Source organism: Phacochoerus africanus, chromosome 8, assembly GCF_016906955.1.
Source record: "Phacochoerus africanus isolate WHEZ1 chromosome 8, ROS_Pafr_v1, whole genome shotgun sequence".
NCBI lineage: Eukaryota > Metazoa > Chordata > Mammalia > Artiodactyla > Suidae > Phacochoerus > Phacochoerus africanus.
In genome coordinates, this window is record NC_062551.1 from 85007885 (window position 1) to 85031579 (window position 23695).

A 23695-nucleotide genomic window follows, 5' to 3' on the forward strand; every position below is an offset into this window, starting at 1 on the left:
CTGTCTTAGTTTTACACATGTAGTATAAAATGGTAAATACTTAAAAATTACAATGCAAGGGAAAATATTACAAAAAATACAATTGTTGTAGACCCTTGTATGAAAGATCTTTAAATTTCTGTCTTAGGGAATAACACCATGCTACATATCAGAATCAAAAATAAACTATTTTACTTGAGGTTACAATGCTTCGCAGTATACCGGAAGCACTCTAAAATACCGTGCCTGGCAAAAATCAAAAGAGCGATGAAGAAGGTCTTCAATGATGTTGAGAGGAACAAAAAAAGAGAGGGGAATAATCAACTCTCATATGCTGATTCCTACTGGAATGGCCTCTTTCAGCAATTTATGAAAGAATGGAAAAAGCAGGGTACTAGTCTCAGTTTTATATAAGCATTTCCAAATCATCACAAACTCAGGCAATTCTAAAAGGTTCTGTTCCCAGTGCTCTTCACTCTTCAACCCTTTACATGGACCCTTTACCCTAAGTGCATGTTTTTTCTCTCATTTCTTCCTAAGGGCTTACCAATCACACTTTCAGTTTTCTATTCTCCGACATACAAACCAAAAGGCATTTAACAAACTAATAGAATCTATCAGTAAGTCACGTCTAAGGACACAAGTTTTCGTTTAGATAACATTAAGAGGTTTAGACAGAGTCGTCCCTCTTCCACACACACTCCCACCTCCCCTTAAGCATTGACTCCATCCTCAATTGTGAGGCAATATGAAACTTTAAGATTTTTTTTTTCCTTTATCAATGATTTGCCTGTTGACAAGCTGCTTGGTTGGTAGCAATATCAGGAGCTGTTTGGAATGCTTGGTCAGAATAGATTAAAAGAAGGTGATCAGTGAATTGCTGTAACTTATCATAGTGGGCTTCTACAGGCAAATAGGAAGAGTTTATAGGCTTCACACATTTATTCCAGAAGGGAGAAAATGTGTCTTAAAAAGGAAAGGAAAAAGATTAGATAAGGAAATACAGCAAAATATTAACACTGTAGTAATAGGGAAGGGAATGCTTATAGCCAGCCTACCTTGTGGGGAAGTTTCTGGCGTAAAAATCAAACTTTCTCTCCCATTATTCTTTGTGCATGATTAAAAGCTGCTTTACATCAGGAGGGGTAGAAAGCCACTTAAACAGTTTTCTTCAAAGGTAGGGAATTTTTTTTTTTTTTTTTTTTGAAATGAGCATTAGAGAAAGGAGGAAAAGGTAGGGAAAGCTCATTCAAAGAGGTCCTTGAACATGCGTTGTCCCATTGCTATGTATGCTTCCTTCTCTGGTGTCATCTGGGCCACCAGCTCTGGCTTCTGGCTCACTTCATTGTAGGAGAATGGACAGCCAGCCACCATGACAATTGGGTCATCTGCTGCTTCCTCAAATTCATTATCCTCTTCATCCTCTTCCACATGATGTGCAGCCACAACTGCTGGGCAGGGTGGGGAGTCATCATCTGAATCACTGGTCTGGTCTCAGTCTCAGAGTCACTACCATTGGCAGTGGTCGCAGGAGCAGCCGCCCCCACTGAGCCTGCTGTGGCAGAGGGGGTCTTCCTCTCATGAATGAGCAGTGCTCACATGACTTCCTCATTATAGTCTGTCCCTGCATGGCCTTCCTTGCGCTGCTGAAATGAGTGTATATCGATGCTACCTTCCTTCATCTTTTCAGAGGTATATGCCCCTTGGACAGTGCTCTCTCTTAGCCACATAGGTCTCTCTTTGGCAGATTTCCCCACCAGTGAGGCTCGGTGAAGATCTTCTTGGTCATCCATGTTAATGACAACATTCTGAGTGTATAAGTCTTCATAAGAGGGGCCCTTGGTGGCCCATGCTTCCTGATGGTGCCCACCTGCCAGGCCAGCAGCTCCAGCAGTAGTTGGCTACACGGGTTCTGGCTCAAGTATTTCATAGGCCAAGTTCGCATCCTCTGTCTCCTGAAGTAAAGCATAAATGGGCTCAGTTTGTTCACTAAACCTTGCCAAAAGTGTGCGTGCATCTTTTTTGGGCATTACTTATTCATCTTCTACCTCTGTATGGCAAAAAGTACAGCGAAAAGTTCCAAAGTAAATCCTGGAACACTTCCACTACAACTTCCCTCTGCACTTCCAACTGCCGGCTTAAACGAGCCATGCCCTGTTTTCTGTACAAGTTCTAGAATTACTTGTTCCAGTTCTGAGAAAAATGCCCTAGTGGAACTCCTGATAGTTCATTGTTAATATAAAGAAATACAACAGATTTCTGTGTATTAATTTTGTATACAAATTCAACTTTATTGAATTTATTGGTGAGTTCTAATACTTTTTTGGTGTGTCTTTAGGACTTTCTGTGTGTAGTATCTTGCCATCTACAAACAGGGACAGTTTTATTTATTCCTTTCCAATTTGGATTCCTTTTATTTTTCTTTTTGGCCATACCCACAGTATATGAAGCTCCTGAGCCAGGGATCAAATTCACGCCACAGCTGTGACCTGTACCACAGTTGTGACAAGCCTGGATCCTTGACCCACTCTGCCAGGCTGGGGATCAAATCCATACCTCTGCAGTAACCTGAGCCATTGCAGTCGGATCCTTAACCCACTGCACCACAGCAGGGACTCCAGATTCCTTTTTTTTGTTTGTTTCCTGTCTGTTTGCTGTGCCTAGAACTTCCAATACTATGTTGAATAAAAGTGGCAAGAGTGGGCTGCCTTGTCTTGTTCCTGATCTTAAAGGAAATGTTTCCACTTTTTCCACTGTTGAGCATGTTTTTTGCTGTGGGCTTGTCAAAACTGGCCTTTATTATGTTGAGGTATGTTCCTTCTATATCCACTTTATGGATGTTGAATTTTGTCAGAAACTTTTTCTCCATCTATTAAGATGGTATGATTTTTATTCTTCAGTTTGTTAGTGTGGTGTATCACATTGATTGATTTGCAGATATTGAAATATCCTGCATCCCTGGGATAAATCCCACTTGATCAGGTGTTGTGATCCTTTTGTGATCTTTTTTTTTCTTTTCTTTTTTTTTTTTTTTTTAAATGGCTGCCCTGCGGCATATGGAGTTCCCAGGCCAGGGATCAGATCCCAGCTGGAGTGGTGACCTACACCACAGCTGTGATAACACCTTATCCTTTAACTCACTGTGCTGGGCCAGGGATCAAACCTGCATGCTAATGCTGCAGAGATGCTGCCCATCCCGTTGTGCCACAATGGGAACTCCTGTGGTCCTTTTAATATATTGTTGAATTTGGTTTGCTAATGTTCTTTTTGAGAATTTTTGCATCTATGTTCCATAGCACTCTTGGCCTGTAATTTTCTTTTGTGATATCTTTGTCTGGTTTTGATACCAGGTGATGCTGGCCTGATAGAATGAGTTCAAAAGGATTTCTTCCTCTGCAGCTTCTTGGAATAGTTTGAGAAAGGTTGGTATTAACTTCTCTAAATATTTGGTAGAGTTCACCTGTGAAGCTTTATGGACTTTTATTTGTTGGGAATTTTTGTTTTTGTTTTTTTGGCTGCATCCACAGCATGTGGAAGTACCCAGGCCAGGGATTGAATCTGAGCTGCAGCTGCAGCTTACACCACAGCTGTATTAACACTGGATTCTTAACCCACTGTGCCAGGTCAGGGAGCAAACCCAATCCATTGCAGACACAACACCAGATCCTTTTTTTTTTTTGTCTTTTTGTCTTTTTGCCTTTTCTAGGGCCGCACTAGTGGCATATAGAGGTTCCCAGGCTAGGGGTCCAATCAGAGCTGTAGCCGCCAGCCCACACCAGAGCCACAGCAATGCCAGATACAAGCCGTGTCTGTGACCCACACCACAGCTCACAGCAACGCCAGATCCTTAATCCACTGAGCAAGGCCAGGGATCGAATCTACAACCTCATGGTTCCTAGTCGGATTCGTTAACCACTGAGCCACGACAGGAACTCCCACACCAGATCCTTAATCTGCTTTGCAACAGCAGGAACTCCAGGAGTTTTTTGGGTTTTTTTTATTACTGGCTCAGTTTCATTATCTCTTCATATTTTCTATTTCTTTCAGATACTGTCTTGGGAGATGGTACATCTTTTACGTTGTTCATTATGGTATATAATTGTTTTTGGTTATCTCTTACTGCCCTCGTTATTGAAGGCAGGTGAGGAACGGGTTGCACTAGGGAAGCAAGAGTTTGGTTTTTAAAACATAACATATTTGAGAGATTTATTAGATTTCTAAATGAAAATATTGTGTAGACCGTGGATAACCAGTCTGAAGTTCAAGGGGAGAGATTCAGTCTAGAAATATGAATTTGGGAGTCATCAGTGTATATATGGTATTTAAAGCTATAGAAGTGGATGAGATGACTAGTCAGGGTTCATATTTGGGGTGTTTACTGCATCTCTAGGAGGATTTAGAAATTTAGGGGTCTGGTTTTGGGTGTCATAATAGCTGAGGAGGCTATGGGTACTTAATGTTCCAGGGTAAAGGATATTAATTGAGAATCGCTAAATGTTCTGCACTGCATGGTACAATACTCAATCAAGAATTACCCCAGCTGAAGTGCCAGTGGTGTTTTAGGGAAGGTGGGAATGAAGATAGTAAAGAGATGAGATTCAAGGGCCAGATCTGGGGCTCTGCAACATTTAGAGGTCAAGAAGAGAAGGTTTCTGCAAGACACTGCTGTAGTTGAAGTAGGAAGAAAACAAAGACTCTTAAGAGTTGCCTAGACCCCAGTTTAGGGAACACTTAGCAATAGTAGAGCTGCTGTACATAGATTAGAGGGGAATAAGTCCAGAGGCAGTGAAACTACTTTGGATTCTATTGTGTCTTCAGACAATCAAGGTGAAGAGATGGATGTGAGATGTGTTTTGAAAATATTTCATACAATGTGAAGAATGAGATTGGTTTGAGCAACTAGGTGGGTGGTGGTAAGCTATTTGTTATTGAGCACTTGCAGTTTTCCTAAGCACCATTCTAGATGGTAGAGATATAGCAGAGAACAAAAATGGGCAAAAATACTTGTCCTGAGCTTATATTTTAGTGAGAGGAGATGATAAACATAATTTTATAAGTAAACATGTGTAGAAGATAAGTGCTCTTTGCAATACACATGGGAAAAGAGATAAAGCAGGGATAGAATTAGGGTGATGCTGGTGATTGTGATTTACAATAGAATGGTAAAAGGAAGGCTTCACTGAGAAGGTGACATTTGCAAGCCACGAGTCCTTAGTGATAGACCACCAGAGGAGGCAACAGTTGAGCAAAGAGCTAAAGGGATTTAGAAATGAATATCTGGGGAATGACCATTCCAGGCAGAGTGAATAGCAAGTGTAAAGTCCCTGAGCGTGCCTGGCAGATACAAGGAACAGCAGGGAGGTTCACCTGCCTGAAGTTTAGTGAGGGTGGGAGAGTGTAATTGAACACAGTGGGGGTATGTGAGCATGGCCACAGGGCCTTGTAAGCTATTGAAAGTACTTTGGCTTTTATCCTGAGCTTTTGAGAGAGATCTGGACTCAGCATATGTGTACAGGTTTGGGCATCTTCTGCACATGTGTGGTTGTAGAAGCCATGGGAATATTTTTATCTTGCACCACAGACATTTCATTTAGATAGAAACACAAAGTAGTCTCATCTTCTGCGAAGGAAGACTTACTACACAGGATTCTTTCAGCAAGGTACCTTTCTGTTTGTGATTCTCCAAGGACAGTGGCGTTTGTTTTATTTATTTATTTATTTATTTATTGTCTTTTTAAGGCCACACCCACATCATATGGAAGTTTCCAGTCTAGGGGTCTAATTGAAGCTATAGCTGCCTGCCTACACCACAGCCACAGCAATGCAGGATCCGAGCTGTGTATGCAACCTACACCACAGCTCATGGCAACACCAGATCCTTAACCCACTGAGTGAGGCCAGGGATTGAACCCACGTCCTCATGGATATAGTCAGGTTCATTACTGCCGAGCCATAAAAGGACCTTCCTCTTTCTTTTCTTTTTTTTTTTTTTTTTGTCTTTTTGCTGTTTCTTGGGCCCCTCCCTCGGCATATGGAGGTTCCCAGGCTAGGGGTCCAATCGGAGCTATAACCACCGGCCTATGCCAGAGCCACAGCAACGTGGGATCCGAGCCGCGTCTGCAACCTACACCACAGCTCACGGCAACGCCGGATCGTTAACCCACTGAGCAAGGGCAGGGACCGAACCCGCAACCTCATGGTTCCTAGTCGGATTCGTTAACCACTGCGCCACGACGGGAACGCCCCTTCTTTCTTTTTTAAATACAATTTCTATCTCTGGTTGATATTCTCTATTTGATAAGGCATCATACTCATTCTTTAATTCTTTAGACATAACTCCCTTTAGTTTTTTGAAACATTTCTAATAGTTTATTTATCTTTATCTGTTACTCCAACCTCTAGACTTCCTCAGGTACAGGGGTTTTTTCGTTTGTCTTTTTCCTTTTTGGCCACACCCACAGTATATGGAAGTTCCTGGGCCAGGGATTAAATCCGAGCTGCATCTGTGATCTGTGGCCTGTGCCACAGCTGCGGCAACACTACAGAGTCTGTCCAGATCATTAACCCACAACAGGAATCCCTTTTTTTTTTACCCCCAGTACAGATTTACCAATTGCCTCCCTCCCCCCATCCCCTGCCTTGTATGCACTATACTATCCTATTTATCTCTGTGTTTCATAATTTCTCTTTGAAAAATGAGCATTTAAAATAATTTGGTAGGTCTGCAAATCAGATTTCACTCCTTCCTATGGGTTTCATGTGCTGTTTATTTAGTGATTTTCCTGGACTAAATCCGTAGAGCCTGTTTTCTTTGTTTTGTATAGCCATTGAAGTCTCTGCTTCATTGACTTGGTGGTTAGCTAATGATTAGACAGAGATTTCCTTAAATGCCTTGAACAAGTAAGTTTTCCAGCCTTTGCCAAGGGAACTCTGTGTATATTGGAGTATATACATACCATCAGTGTTCCTGCAGGCTGTTTACAGCCTTAGTCTTCACTTTCTGCTTGCATAGAACCTCAAGGTCAGCCAAAACTGTGAGATTAGGGCCTTCTCAAGCCTTTCCCAGAGCCTGCAAATGCATATGTCCTTCTAGATATCCAGGAATAGGTCAGAGCTTTCCAAAGCCACTTATAGCCATCTCATTCCTGAACTTTCACATTTTTTGGTCAGTGGCCTTTTAGCCCCAACTGGTATCACTGCTTTAGGCAGTTGGGATGTTAAACAATTGCCGCTGGTTATTTTTTGGAAAATGCACTAAGGATAGGGCTGTTTATGCAAAACAAGCTTTAGGTCAGGTCAAATAAAGTAACTCTGAAAAAGGAACTTCTTGGTGCTATCAGATCAAATAGTAACAGTTTTCTGGGGATGGGGCTTTTAGGGAGGTCTGCATTTGTTTTTCCCCTTGCAGTGGCTCAAGGCTGCTGGTTAAAGCTGAGGTCATGAGGTTCTTAATTTTCATTGCTGCCACAAATCTGAGGGAGGAGAGGGAAATGGGAATCAGGCAAATTAAAATGCCAAAAAGCTCACTATTCTACCAAGATTCAGCCATTTTTCTTTCTTTTTTTCTTTCTATAGCGGCCCTTGTGGCACATGGAAGCTCCCAGGCCAGGGGTTGAATTGGTGTCATAGTTGAGGCCCACACCACAGGCATAGCAGTACTGGATCTGAGCCACACCTGCGAGCTATGCCAACCTTGCAGCAATACCGGATCCTCAACTAGAACCCACATATTCACAGAAACAATGCTGGGTCTTTAACTCTCTGAGCCACACTGGGAATTCCCCATCTTTTAAAAAAAAAAAATTGTAGTAAAACACTCATAATATAAAGTTTATCATTTTAACATTTTTAAGAGTACAGTTCAGTGCCATTAAGTACATTCACACTGTTGTGCAACTGTTACTACCATCCATTTACAGAACTTTTTCATCTCCCCAAACTGAAACTCTACCTGTTAAACAACTCCCCGTTTCTCCCTTCCCCCTGCCCCTGATAGCCACCATTCTTTTTTTTTTTTTTTTGTCTTTTTGCTATTTCTTGGGCCGCTCCCGCGGCATATGGAGGTTCCCAGGCTAGGGGTCTAATCGGAGCTGTAGCCACTGGCCTACACCAGAGCCACAGCAATGCGGGATCCAAGCCGCGTCTGCGACCTACACCACAGCTCACGGCAACGCCGGATCCTTAACCCACTGAGCAAGGGCAGGGACCGAACCTGCAACCTCATGGTTCCTAGTCGGATTTGTTAACCACTGCGCCACGACGGGAACTCCCGATAACCACCATTCTATTCTCTGCCTCCATAGATTTGACTACTAGGGTACTTCATGGAAATGGGATCATACAACATTTATCCTTTTGTGGCTGGCTTATTTCACTTAGCATAATATATCCAGAGTTGTCCATGTTGTAGTATATGTCAGAATTTCATTTGTTAAGGATGAATAATATATGCTACATGTTATTTACCTTTTCATCTATCGATGGTGTTTGGGTTGTTTCTACCTTTTGTCTATTTGTCAGTAATGCTGCTCTGAACATGAGTATACAAATATCTGTTTAATTTCCTGCTTTCATTTCTTTTGGGTATATACTCAGAAGTATACTTGCTGAATCATGTGGTAAATCTGTTTTTAATTTTAAAATTTTTTGGAGTTCCCATCGTGGCGCAGTGGTTAATGAATCCACCTAGGAACCATGAGGTTGTGTGTTCCATCCCTGGTCTTGCTCAGTGTGTTAAAGATCCGGCATTGCCGTGAGCTGTAGTGTAGGTTGCAGACGTGGCTCGGATCCCTCGTTGCTGTGGCTCTGGCGTAGGCCGGCGGCTACAGCTCTAATTCGACCCCTAGCCTGGGAACCTCCATATGCCTCAGGAGGCCCACTGAGCCAAGAAGGGAGCTCCTCATCTATTTCTTTATATATGTTGCGAATGTAGCTGGAGGGCCTCTCTTCCTGAGGAATATTATAGAAGATGAAGATTACTTTACTCCTGCTGCTACAACTAATCTTATTTTACTTTATTTCCTGCTGCTACAACTAGTCTCAGGGTTATATCTGATCATTGTTGCATCCTTCCACTCTCTTTTTCAGATTCCCCTCGTCCTCAGCTACCATCTCTGCCAATCCCAATGTTTTTGCTTGGTGGTATGACCCAAACCCTCATTCCTGAGTGATCTTAACCACTGGTTACCATGCTTTCCTCTGGTTAGACTTTCCAGCTTGTCTATTTTCAGTACTTTCAGTTTTGGGAAAGGTGATGTCATTAGGCACCCATGTGGATCACCTGGGTTCAAAAATATGTTTTCACTGTCTACAATTTTGTATGGAATAGCAACCCTCTTTCTGATAATGAAGATCAGTTACCCCTGCCAAGATGGTAATTCCTCTTCTTGTCTGATGATCCCTGGATACAAGAACTCCACAATGCCCAGGTGACAGCATAGCTTATAACTTGGGACTGTTATCTCCTGTGGAAGTGTTCCTCTTTTGGTGACTGAGATCTTTAACTCTGCAGAACTCAGAGTTGCGGGACTAGGAAACAAAAATTCTCCAGGTAGGTTTTTGGGATTGATAATAAACAGGGTATGCTGTTTCTACCTCCCCTATATCCCAGATCCATGTAGTCTTCCTGTTTTGAAGACATAGTAGCTTGTAAAGATCTTTGATTTGAGATAGATATTACACCATGGAAAATGATACTCTTTTGTCATAAAATACTACATCGAGTTGGTACTTAAGTTGTGCCTTCTTCAGGCCTTTCCAGTGCTGTTAGCTTAGCAGCTTTTAGATGATGTTGTATATGATACCACCAGTAGATCCCATGGTCCTGTTCCCTCTCTTGCACTTTACTGCAGAACGGGTCTCTTGTCGTGAAATGATGTTATGTGGGATGATGCTTACTGGTAGATTAAACATTTCCTTAACTCTCAGGTACTGTTCACTGCAGCCCTGAAGGCAGGAAAGGACATACCCAGAATATGTCCCTATTTCTTTCGAATATATTGTTTTCCTTTTTAGGGTGGAAGGGGCCAAATATGAACAAGTTGCCATCCAAGGGCTGGTTGGTTTCCTTAAAAGATGTTGTCATATTGGAACTTAGTGTTTGTCTCTTGCGGCCATTTGGACTTTTGGTAGAATCAGTAGCTAAAGTATCCTTGATAAGTAGGAGTTCATACTGTTGTCTCTGCATAGAGTGTGTCTCTGCCACATAACTTTCAGGTGCTCATTTTACCAGCACTGGGGAGGTCATGACAAAAGATGGCCGACGTAAACTGATTGAGTCATTGTCTACTTGGTTGTTTAGCACCTCTTTCATGGTAGATGTTCTCTGATGACTGTTAACATATAAGACAAAGATCTTCCTTTTTTTTTTTTTTGTAATTTTTTTGGCCACACCATGGCATATGGAAGTTCCCAGGCTAGGAGTCGAATCAGAGCTGCAGCTGCCAGCCTACACCACAACCACAGCAACACCGGATCCGAGCTGCGTCTACAACCTATGCCACAGCTCCGGATCCTTAACCCACTGAGTGAGGCCAGGGATTGAACCTACAGGCTCATGGATATTGGTTGGGTTCATAACCTGCTGAACTGTAACAGAAACTCCTAAATTTCTTTATTTTTATTTTTTTGTCCTTAGGTCTGCACCCACGGCATATGGGGTTCCAGGCTAGGGGGTCTAATTGGAACTGTGGCTGCCAGCGTACGCCGCAGCCACATCACCTCGGGATCCAAGCTGCGTCTTTGACCTACACCAAGGCTCACAGCAATGCCGGACCCTTAACCCACTGAGCAAGGCAGGGATCGAACCCATGTCCTCATGGATACTAGTCGGGTTCATTAACCACTGAGCCACGATGGGAACTCCCCTAAGTTACTTTATTATAGTTGATTTACAGTGTTCTGTCAATTTTTGCTGTACAGCAAAGTGAACCAATTATATATACATTCTTTTTCTCACATTGTCTTCCATCAAGTTCCATCACAAGTGATTGGGTGGGGAGTTCCCGTCGTGGTGCAGTGGTTAATGAATCTGACTAGGAACCATGAGGTTGCGGGTTGGATCCCTGGCGTTGCTCAGTGGGTTAAGGATCCAGCGTTGCCGTGAGCTGTGGTGTAGGTTGCAGACACAGATCAGATCCCGCGTTGCTTCGGCTGTGGTGTAGGCTGGCAGCTACAGCTCCGATTAGACCCCTAGCCTGGGAACCTCCATATGCCTTGGGAGCGGCCCTAGAAAAGGCAAACAAACAAACAAAACAGAAAAAAAACAAGTGATTGGATGTAGTTCTCTGTGTTATACAGTAAGCCCTTATTGCTTATCCACTCCAAATTCAATAGTTTGCATTTACTAACCCCAAACTCTCAGTTCATCCGACTTCGTCTCTCTCCCCCTTGGCAACCACAGGTCTGTTCTCTATGTCCATGAGTTTGTTTCTGTTCTGTAGATAGGTTCATTTGTGCCATATTTTAGATTCCACATAAAGATCTTCCAATGTTGTGTCTGGTCTTGTTTTCTCCCATGCACCTCTACCTAAGACTCTACCTGAGACTTCCTTCCCCTAAGTTCCTAATCGTTCTCCTTTTATACCTCTGACCAACATGTTAGGGCATTTACCTGTGAGTCCACATATACTCTAACCTCAAACCAGTTCTTTGTCTACACAAAGTAAACAGACTGCCTAAAACTCTTCCAAGTGGGCGCTCTTTCACTGCCACTCTCTGAGTGAGTCTATAGTGCAGCCACTGTCCATTTTTGACTTGTACCCACCCATGCCATCTGTGAAGAAGGTGAGGGTTTTTTCCTTTGTCAGCTGGCTATGAGGGTCCTCTAATACGGCTAAAGGTATATGCTAAGGAAGGGGCACTTTGCAACAGTGGTAGATCATATGAGGGTTTGGGCCATCTGCTCGTGCTTGTGACTTTTGGTCCTACTTGTGCTTCATACCGGATGTGTCACCTTCATCTTAATGCTAGATTGTTTCTGGGTCCACTCAACCTTACTTGGTATATCTCGTAGAACCTAGGTCATGGTGGATGATTCTAGATAAATGGTCACTTAGTATCCCATCTCCAGGTGTTTATCTGCTAGGACCCAGTAGCATGCCAGGGATTAGTTTCCACTGAAAATGATGTGGCATTGCTCAAAACCCCCAGAGGTCTGTGTAGTGATTTTCCCCCCTGGAGTTTGCCATAGTTCCATAGTATCTGCCAGATTGTTTGCCTCACTACCAAGACCTGCAGAGTCCTTTCCTGTTCTGGGCTACTCTAGGAACTGGCAACTTTTTGTGTCATCTGATGTAAAAGCCAGAGCTCTATTCTCAGATGTTATGCTTCCCTCTGAGGGGTTGCAAGGTGCAGTTGTTTCCCTGGATTCCTTTGCTTGAATGGCATGTTTTACTAAGACCCTGATTACTGGGTCTATAAAAATTTTTACTGATGGGGAGTTCCCACTCTGGTGTGGTGTTGGCTCTGCAGCAACTTGGGTTGCTGCGGAGGCACAGGTTCAATCCCTGGCTTGGCGCAGTGGGTTAAGTATCTGGTGTTGCTGAGGCTGTGGCATGGGTTGCAGCTGAGGCTCAGATTTTATCCCTAGCCCAGGAACTTCCATATGCTACGTGGTAGCCAAAAAAGAAAAATATTTTTACTGATGAATGGGCACCTGAATCTTAGTAGCATTTCTCTCTTACCCTCTGGAGTTCATGTGTGCTGTCAAGGCCTTTAGTTTGGTATCCACTTCTTGTTCATTTGGCCCAGTTAACATGATGTTACTAATATAGTAAGTCAGTGTGATATTCTGTAGGAAGTCCATATATCATAGGACTATATTATATGAGATAGTTGCAAAATTGACATGGTGCTGTAAATGTATGCTGTAATCAGTACCATGTGAATGTGAATTGTTTCTGATTCTACATTGTTGTAGGAATCAGAGAGAAAGAGTTGATTTGCTCTAGCAAAGATACCGTATCTGGTTTAGCAGCTATTGTTGTGGCCTCTGTTAGACTGAGTTTGTGGTAATCTCCTAGCTCTCTCCAGGATTTGTCTGGTTTCTGCAGGGACCAGACTGGTAAACCCTGCATCCTCTAGGGGTGTAGCACTTATTTCTGCCATCTCCCCTCCTTTGTTTCCAGGATACAATATTGTTTTGTTTTGTATTTATTATCTTGAAAGGTGGGAGGTTTTAGAGACTTCCTTCCATTCAGCCTTCCACATTGTAATAACTGTTACTGCCTAGGCCAAGGACTACCAACTTCTTCGTGTATCTGTTTTAATTGTTCATTGAAGGACCAGGGAAATGACCACCAGGAGAGGTGACATACCCATTCGGCCCATCAGTCTATTTCCTGGTCCTCAGTGGTCCATGATGACACTTCCAGACTCCAGGAGTAATGTCAACCTGTCCTCAAAACATTAGCATTCCTATTTATCCAGTTTACAGCTACATGAGTGAATGATCATAAAGACAGCTGATTACATAATGTTCGCTGAATACACCTGGCCTGGGAGTGGGCGAGAGAAATTGCCCACCAAAAGTACCAGAGCATTCCAAGCCCAGGAAGGGGAAAAGATGGCCAGGTGAGGCAAGAGGAAGTAGGCAAGAAACCCCTCCTGGGAAGACAGGAGGAGGTGGACTGTGTGAGTTAAGGCTTCAAGCCCCCAGCACATGCTTCATGGTCCCCATAAGACTTCACTTATGAAATAGAAATTCATAGATAAAATTAAGAATTTTAAGACAGCACTTAACAGAGCATTTATTAAGCTTTAAGTGCAGGGACTTTCTGAGTGTGGAGTCCGTGAGACCTATAGCACATGGGTCTATCAGAGCTATAGTTTTCTCAGAAAATTGTTATACTGGCTTTGGTGATGGAGATTCCTACTATCTCTTGGATTCCTTTTTTTTTTTTTTTTTAATTGAGGTGACCGCCCTCAGCATCCTGATCTTCCATCTGTGATTTCTTCTGATGTTATAGATGGAAACTATTTTGCTTCTAGTGACATCACACTTTATTAACTATCTCCGTAAATGTGCATGTCAGATCCCTTTGCCTGCCACTCTGAAACTGCTGATCTTTATGGTAATTGTGTCTGTCTGGCTTCAAACATTAAGTACCATGGCCTAGTCTCCTTTGTTTTAGGGTCCTGTCATCACCATTGCTATCAGTGAGGTTGGTTTTATAACAAACTCTCCTATGGAGAACAACTTTTAAATTTCTTAATGATGCTGGTGCCCCTCTCACAAGCACCTTCCTTGTGATATCCCACTAGCCATTTCAAGAAACATAATACTTTGATGGGTCTTCTGACCACTTCATCAAGTTTCTTTCACTAAGTGAGCCTTTTAACCTTCCTCCTCTGTCTGCCACTGCAGTTTTGGCATTGCTATTTATCATGGGCCATGACTTTGCCACTTTTAGGAACCATCCTAGTGGTAAGTTCATACCATATTCTGCGGGTTTTGTCAGGGTGCTAAATCCTTTATCTTTGGAGAATGATCTGTAACCTTATGTTCTGGTCCTTATGTTTAAGCACCCTCAAAATTCAGTCGCATTTACTATCCCCTGACCCCTACCCATGCATGCTGGCTAAGTCTTGCAGCTCCCTTGTGTTATAGTTTCTTCCTGACCTTATCAGGCACAGCACCGCTGGGCTGGGTAATTCTGTGACCTTCTGCAAGTTAAAGCCTCCTACGGGAGAGGCATGGAGGTGGCAGATCCTGAGGGGACATTGTTTACTGAGTAGGGTAGGGAGGCCTCTGCATTATCTTCAAGTGAGAGGAGAGTACTAGTTCTTATAAGGATGATAAGCCACTTTTATAGTTGCAAGGGGTTAAGGGGCACTTTTGCATTTGAGATTTTGGAAGGGGCATCAACTCAGCTATATCCTTCTCATGTATTAGGGTCTCATTCTTTCCTAATCAGGACCTGGACATTGGCATAGTAGCATGCCTTCCTTAGCAACCTTCTTTGGTGCTAGGCTGCTCTGATGATTAATTCCTAAGCCTGGTCCCCAGCTTTTTCTGTCCTCTTGCTGCCTTAAAAAAGAACCTCTTTGGGAGTTCCCGTCGTGGCGCAGTGGTTAACGAATCCGACTAGGAACCATGAGGTTGCGGGTTCGGTCCCTGCCCTTGCTCAGTGGGTTAAGGACCCGGTGTTGCCGTGAGCTGTGGTGTAGGTTGCAGACGCGGCTCGGATCCCGCGTTGCTGTGGCTCTGGCGTAGGCGGTGGCTACAGCTCCGATTCGACCCCTAGCCTGGGAACCTCCATATGCCGCGGGAGCGGCCCAAGAAATAGCAACAACAACAAAGACAAAAAAGACAAAAAAAAAAAAGAACCTCTTTGTCAATTACCCAGGAGGCCCTGTGGCTTTCATATTGACTTTCAATTGACTATTAATCACTCTTAGCTTTTTGTTAATTTTTTTCTAGAGCATCAGTTGAGTTTAGAGATAGCCATTCAATTCCATTTTTGTTATAGTTATTTCTTCCTTACTCTTTGAGTGCCTCATAAATCCAATCAACTAGAGCATTTTGTCCATAAGTAGGTCATCACTAGCCACCATTAGGGAAGTTTAAAACTGAACCAGCACCTTGTGCCAGGGATTATCTGTGTTACACCTACCACCAGCAGTAGTGTCCTCAGTGCCATATGGTCTGTGAGTGGTTCAAATCCAAAACCCCACCACAGGAGCTCACGTTGTGGCATGGCAGAAACGAATCTGACTAGTATCCATGAGGTTGCAGGTTCGGTCCCTGGCCTCGCTCAGTGGGTTAAGGATCCGGCATTGCCATGAGCTGTGGTGTAGGTGGCAGATGCAGCTTGGATCCCAAGTTGTTGTGGCTTTGGCAAAGGCCTGTGGCTACACCTCCGATTGGACCCCTAGCCTGGGAACCTCCATATGCCATAGATGTAACCCTAAAAAGACAAAAAATAAATAAATAAAAATAAATAAAAAACATAAAAGGTGGTGGATTTTAGGTTTTAACTGTATCATTTACCTTTTTTTCTTTTCAGCAACTATATCCCACCTCCCTAATCGGGTTAATAGTGGCATGGAAGATCCATTTGGTGAGTCTCGCATTTTTCTCAGTAAATGATACTTGTATGTTATCCTTACTGCCATTAAAGCTTTGAGAGTAAATTGACTTTTTTCATGTTTAGTATGCTAAACTCTAGCTTATCATTTCTCAAATTTTTTGGCCTCAAGATACCTTTATGCCCTTAAATATAATCTAGGCCCCCAAATAGCTTTTGTTTGTATGACTTATATCTGTTGATCTTTACTATATTACAAATTAAAATGGAGACGTTTTTAAAATATTAATTCATTTAAAAATAACATTGGAGTTCCTGTTGGGTTTAGAACCCAACATAATGTTCATGAGGATGGGGTTTTGATCGCTGTCCCCACTCATTGGGTTAAGAATTTGACATTGCCTCAAGCTGTGGCATAGGTAAAGATGCAACTCAGATCTGGTGTTACTGTGGCTGTGGTGTAGGTCTGTAGCCTTAGCTCCAATTCAGCTCTTAGCCTGGAAACCTCCATATGCTGTGGGTGCAGCCGTAAAAACAAAAATTAAAATTAAAAAGAAATTGTAATTAAATTTAATTAAAACAAAGAACTATTTGGAGTTACATTGTGGCTCAGATTGGTGGAAAAGAATCTGACTACCATCCATGAGGACACAGGTTCGATCCCTGGCCTTGCTCAGTGGGCTGAAGACCAAGTGTTGCTGTGAGCTATTGTGTAGGTCGCAGACTTGGCTTGGATCCTGTGTTGCTGTGGCTGGCGTAGGCCAGCAGCTACAGCTCCAATTTGAACCCTAGCCTAGCAACCTCTGTATGCTTCAGGTGTGGCCCTAAAAAGACCAAAAAAAAAAAAAAGCATCTGAAAAAAAAAAAAGCAGAGACAGTTTTTCTTGTTTAAAATAACCTCAGCATGCTAGAGGCAGGTTTTGATTTGAGCACTTTGTGGTTTTTCACCAAATGAGGAAAAGTCTGAGTCTCTGTGCCAGTGTAGCTTGAAGAAGTGCAGTAAAAATGTTACCAAGTTCTACCCATGCATAATTACCATAGATGACTGAAATCAGGCTCTTTGGACTACTGGTGCAAATAATCAGATAACTCTTGTTGTCTTGTTTTGAGAAGACTGCTATTAAAAACTTTGTCAGATCAGAATTTCTCTTCTGATTTTAATGAACCTAAATGGCTTCTTTGGGACTTTGGCTTTTTTACCCTAAAGTGTACATTTTATCTAGTTCATCAGTGAAATCCTTAGTTTAAACGCTAGAGGGCAGTCAGTACTTTATTCATCAATTTATAGTTTCATTACCAAGTTAATTTTTTTTAATTAAAGTATAGTTGAATTGCATTGCTGTACCAATTTCTGCCATACAGCAAAGTGACCTAGTCATACATATATATACATTCCTTTTGTTACATTATCTTCCATCGTGGTCTATCCCAGGAGATTGGATATAGTTCCCTGTGCTGTACAGTAAGACCTCATTGTCTATCCAATCTAAATGTATTAATTTGCATCTACTAACCCCCAAACTCCTTGTCTTTCCCTCTCCCACCAAGTTAATTCTTTCTTTTTTTTCTTTTTGGCTGTGCCTCTGCTATGTGGAAGTTCCCAGGTTAAGTATCAAACCTGCGCCCACAGCAACAGCCAGAGCTACAACAGTGACAATGTCCAGTCTTTAACCAGCTGCACCGCCAGGGAACTTGTAATTCTTAACGGCATTATTTATGAACAATTTGGTAAATTGATCCAATGTAGTTGCCTAGTGACAAATCCTAAAGAACATGTCTGTATGATAAACTAGCATAACATATGACAACTCCAAAAGCTTTTATGGGAAACATTTTTTTCCCTTTGAGTGACCTCCTTACCTCACTTAACTTAAGCATAATAACTTAAATTTAATCTAATTAGTTAAACTTATTTAACTTAAATTTCAATGTTATAATGTAAATTTACTAGAGAATACCAAAGGGAAAGTTGCTATGGAAATTATAGTTGGCTAGTAATCAATTGAAATATAAAGTGAAATGTACTTTTGATCGCTAATATGAGAAAAGATTTGTCTTTTGTGCTAGTTAGAGGATTTATTAAAACTAATAATTTTTACAGCTTTATTAAGGATATTCTTAAATTAAAACAGGCATTGTTTGTTGTTTGTTTGGTTTTGGCCATTCCCATGGTGTGTGGAAGTTCCCAGGCCAGGGATCGAACTCATGCCACTGCAATAACCAGAGCCACAGAAGTGACCACACTCAATCCTTAACCCACTGACCACTAGGAACTCTCTAAAACTGGCATTGTTTTCAACCGCAGTTATGTAGTGATGAAGATTATGTGTCCTGCAGTTTGGTGCCACTGCCTCGATTTGTGTAATGGTACCAGCAATATTGCTCACCATTGCTTTTGTACCCTCAGTACAAGTGTTGACTTAGTGAAAAAGGTAACTAATTCTTTAGTATTATTAAGTATGTAGTCATACCTTGTGGACTCCTGAAAGGATCTTAGGGATCCTCAGGGATCAATGGACCATACTTATTTCAGTTTTCCAGTGTGCACAGAGGCTTTTCTGTGGAAGTCATGGACAGAGTCAAGACTTCTTGGGCAGAGCCGTAGTGTGGGCTAGGGCTTAGTCACTTGACAGAAGTACAGTCAGAGGGAGTGAGCAGCTTTGTGGTTTCTCCTAAGTTGACCATGACCTACCTGCAGCTTTCAGCATTAGGTTAAAAAACACTTCTGTGGGGTGAAATCAGCATTTTTAGCTCTTTAGGCAGCTCAGTATTTTGAAAAGAAATTCATTAGCGTTTAGCTCTGAAGGCCATGCTCACCTGGGGGGCACTGTGTTCTTATCTTTAAGAAGAAAATACATGGCAGCAAAGGTCATGGTAATGACAGCCTTGAGTATGTCTCTTGAGTCACACTGCTCCAATCTGGACAAGTGTCCCCTTGTGTGTAGTACACAGCTGTCATCCTGGGGTCCTTATTTATCTGGAAACTCTGCTCCTCTCCTGTGTTGGCTTTTTTATTTCTTTTTTTTTTTTTTTTTTTTTTCTATTTCTTGGGCCGCTCCCGTGGCATATGGAGATTCCCAGGCTAGGGGTCTAATCGGAGCTGTAGCCACTGGCCTACGCCAGAGCCACAGCAACGGGGGATCCGAGCCGCGTCTGCAGCCTATACCACAGCTCACGGCAACGCCGGATCGTTAACCCACTGAGCAAGGGCAGGGACCAAACCCGCAACCTCATGGTTCCTAGTCGAATTGGTTAACCACTGCGCCATGACGGGAACTCCGGCTTTTTTATTTCTTAAATCCCATGTTTTCTTCTTTCTTGATTACCAATAGAGTCTTAATAATGGGTATCCTGAACTAGTTATCTGATTTTCGTCTCCTTTTTTTTTTCTTTAGCTCTGCTTCCTGAACAGTTTGGGGTTTTTTTTGTCTTCTTTGTCTTTTCTTTTTCTTTTTTTTTTTTAGGACCACACCTGTGGCATATGGAGGTTCCCAGGCTAGGGATCTAATCAGAGCTGCAGCCATTGGCCTACGCCAGAGCCATAGCAACACAGAATCCGAGCCATGTTTGCAACCTACACCACAGCTCGTGGTAATACCAGATCCTTAACCCACTGAGCAAGGCCAGGGATCAAACCCACCACCTCATGGTTCCTAGTTGGGTTTGTTAACCACTGAGCCACGACAGGAACTCCATGGTTTCTTCGTCTTTATATTCTATTAAAATTTTATTTTCCACTGTTAGGTTTTTAATTTCTAGAAGTCTTTTTTATTCTCTGACTATTTCTTTCATAATATCCTTTTATTATTTGAACAGATTAACTTTGCCCTGCATAGACTATTTTCCCCAAAGTTGCTTTCCTTTGTTTGTTTTGATCTTTTGTGTTAGCGTTTTCCTCTGAAGTCTGTGATAATTAGCTGTCTGCTTGTGATTAAGAGTGGGAAGCTTTAAATTAGAAGCTTTATTAAATGCATAGGCTGGTTGTCTTTGGGCCTTACTATAGTATGAGTTTCTTTTCCCTATTGTTAGGGAATATCTCTGTTATTAGTACCAAGGTTCAAGGGGTAGAGTCTTCTGATCACTGTATGTTGGGAGTGATGAAGACTGGGTGGGTTCAGTATTCATTATGTTCACTCAATTCCCCTCAGTTTTTCATGCTATACTCCCACCATCAACTGTCTTTTGGTCTCCCAGTCCAGAAACTATTTATTTTATCCTTTCCAAAAAACAGACCTCCAGAATTCTGTCAGGGTTGGTGTGGGACAGGCATTCAAGGTCATGGAGTGGGAAAGGTGATAAAGGAATCAAACAGCTTTTACCCTGTTTCTCCTTGTTTTATTCCTTTTCCTTTCAAAGGAACCTGGTAGAACATAATGAAACTATTCTGTATTAGTATATCCTACTAGGGTTTTTTGTTTTTTGGGTGTTTTTATTTTTATTTATTTATTTATTTATTTTTTTTTTTTGAGTAATGGCTACACTTTACGTAAGTGTTAGGGGAAGGAAGGGTCCAGAGAAAATATGTGTACAGTTTACGTACTGTGATGCTTCATGCCCCCACTGCTTTTAAAAATGGCTTATTCCTGGAGTTCCTTGGTGGCTCAGCAGGTTAAGGATCTGGCATTGTCAGTGCTGTGGCACGGGTTCCCTGACCCAGGAGCTTCTGTGTGCCATGGGTGATGCCAAAAAAAAAGTCTCATTCCTGCTTCTGCTTTCTTTCTTCCTCCCTTCTCAAATGTTTATGAGTTAACAGCCATTCTCACTATAGCATGCCTTGGAAGAGGGACTGAAATCCTGGCATATGAAACTTCTTCTGAAAGGTTTCTTTTGGGGCAGCAGAGGATATATATAAACTAAGTTGCCTTCTCAAAATGTTTTAAATTTTCTGACAACTTCATTAAGTTTCTATATAACTTCCTTCAACAGAAGTGAGCACAATATGTTGAAAAAATTTTGGTATGTGTTTGATTAAGTAATTACTTAATGAGATAGACTGTTGGTGTAAAGCCTGAATTTAAGCTAGCTACAAAGGCTTTATTCATATACATGGTATTCTGGGAACAGATTGAACAGATTTACAAGCTAGTACCTCCTTTAGATTAGAATTTGTATCATAGGAAATATGAGAAGTAGTTTGTTGAAGTAGAAAACAGACGTCACATCCTAAACAAAGTCAATTATTTTCTTCCTATTCTGTACTTGAACTTATAATTTATTATTATGTTTTAGAGAGGGTTTTCCTAACCATTCAAGGCCATTTGTTAAGGATCCATGCTCAAGATTAATGCACCTTCAAAGTTCCTGAGAACAATTTTTGTGATGTTTTCATGTTGTTACCACTTGAAGCTCAAAATGGGCTAATAATGCAGTCCTTCCCTCCCTCCTCTTTAAGAATGAAGGGCAAAACATGAACTTAATTAGTTTTCACATTTTTAAGGTGTAGGAGATAAATTCCTCTGGAATTAAATAATGCTAGAAATAATGTCCTGTTCTTTTCCTATGGCATTAAGGAGACATTTAATACAGCATTACTGTATGTACATATACACACACGTACATATAAAATGTCTGTGTCATCGTATTTCCTGATAAGAGTATAAGATCATGGAAGGCAAGATCCTTTTACTGTTATACCCCATTGCTTGGAAGTTCCTGCTGTGGTGCAGTGGATTAAGAATCTGACTACAGGAGTTCCCATTGTGCTCAGCGGAAACAAATCTGACAAGCATCCATGAGGACACAGGTTCAATTCTGGCCTCACTTGGTGGGTTAGGGATCTGGCATTCCATGAGCTATGGTACAGGTCGCAGATGAAGCTCAGATCCTGCGTTGCTGTAGCTGTGGTGTAGCCTGGCACCTACAGCTCTGATTCAGCCCCTAGCCTGGGAACCTCCATATGCCGCAGGTATGGCCCTTAAAAATGACAAAAAAAAAAAAAAAGAATCTGACTGCAATGGCTGGGGTCGCTGCAAATGCATGGGTTTGATCCCTGGCATGGCAGAGTGGGTTAAAGGATCCAGTGTTGCCACGGCTGAGGCTTGGATTGAATTCCTGGCCAGAACTTCCATATGCGGGTCATTAAGGGGAAAAAAAAGAACTATTGCTCAATAGTCAGTGATATTTATATATATTCCTTAGAGTGGTTTTAAATTTTCCTCTAAGATAGAATTAACAATCTTAGGGGAAGTAGAGTGCATAGAATACCAGTTTCTATGAACCTTAATAATACAGATGTCCTATAATTATTTTTTCTGTCAACAGAAAAAGATGAGCCATTGTAGTAATGAAAGCCTGAAAAGTAGTAATACTGGCATTCTGTACCATCTCCCATGTCCTCTTTTCATCACTTCTAACTGCTACTTAGTCCCTAGAAAGTCACAGCAAGTGAGGGCTAAATGTGTAGATGGTTTTCCATCTGAATTTATTTCTGTATATATATGCATATTGATATTGAGCCCTTTTCAATGTGTCATGGAAACTACATAGGCAGTGATTATAAGAATGAAAATTAAAAGGATGAGGATGGGTGGCTTACACTTATCATTTTGTATCTCCCTATGTGGTTTGTATTTTCTAACTATGTATATGTATTTTCTTTTTTAAAATGTCAAAAAAGAGATTTTAGGGTTAAGGGCACTTTAGTTCCTTCTTTATATTTTGCAGTGTTAAAAAATAAAATATAGGAGTTCCCGTCGTGGCTCAGCGGTTATCGAACCTGACTAGTATCCATGAGGACATGGGTTGGATCCCTGGCCTTACTTATTGGGTTGAGGATCTGGCGTTGCCATGAGCTGTGGTGTAGGCCAGCTGTTACAGCCCCGATTGAACCCCTAGCCTGGGAACCTCCACATGCCGCAAGTGTGGCCCTGAAAAACCAAAAAGTTAATTAATTAATTAATTAAATATATAAAATAATTTTTTAAAGGAGTTAAAAGAGAATAAAGGCATTGTTAAAGGGAACTAAAGACTGTCACGGTCATTCTACATTCACAGCTTACCTGCTGTATCTAAAATAACCATAGGAGTTCCCATCATCGCTCAGCAGAAATGAATCCGACTAGTATCCATGAGGATGCTGGTTAAATCCCTGACCTTGCTCAATGGGTTACAAATCCAGCATTGCTGTGAGCTGTGGTGTAGGTCATAGATTTGGCTTGGATCTGGTGGTGGTGTGGCTGTGGTGTAGCTATAGCTATGATTCAGCCCCTAGCCTGGGAACTTCCATGTGCTAATGGCACCACCCTAAAAAGCAAAAAACAAAACAAAAAAAAACCCACTTTGCACTTTATGTGTTCGGTTCTTTTCCTTCCTTCCTTCCTTTCTTCTCTCTCTATCTCTCTCTCTCTCTTTCTTTCTTTCATTGTCTTTTTAGGGCCACTCCTGCGGTACATGGATGTTCCCAGGCTAGGGGTCTGATCGGAGCTGTAGCTGCCAGCCACAACCACAGCAATGTGGGATCCGAGCTGTGTCTGTGACCCTGAAAGGGACACCTATAGGCTAAAGTAGTGAAAGATATTATTTTCCCTTTGCTTTCCTCCATTTAAAAAAAAAATTTTTTATAATGATTTTTATTTTTTCCATTATAGCTGGTCTACAGTGTTCTGCCAGTTTTCTCCTGTACAGCAAAGTGACCCAGTCACACATACATATATACATTCTGAAAAAAATTTTTTTTAGTTGAATGCCTA

The 23695-nt window shown here is 41.8% G+C and overlaps 1 protein-coding gene and 1 pseudogene across 6 annotated transcripts in view; one reads left to right on the top strand and one right to left on the bottom strand.

The window, feature by feature from the left end:
* Positions 1 to 23695, top strand: part of PHACTR4 (phosphatase and actin regulator 4) — a 113527-nt gene that overhangs the window by 24837 nt on the left and 64995 nt on the right. For 5 of the 6 annotated variants that reach the window (XM_047792880.1, XM_047792881.1, XM_047792877.1 and 2 more), the window contains exon 2: positions 15987 to 16040. Coding sequence is in view for 4 of the 6 variants with exons in the window: in XM_047792877.1 (XP_047648833.1) it covers positions 16025 to 16040 (16 nt within the window). In the remaining 2 variants the exon portion in view is untranslated. Of the gene's footprint in view, positions 1 to 3383; positions 3402 to 15986; positions 16041 to 23695 lie in introns of those variants that run through there. The other variant, XM_047792878.1, reaches the window with a different exon arrangement.
* Positions 1006 to 2130, bottom strand: LOC125133343 (general transcription factor IIE subunit 1-like; annotated as a pseudogene).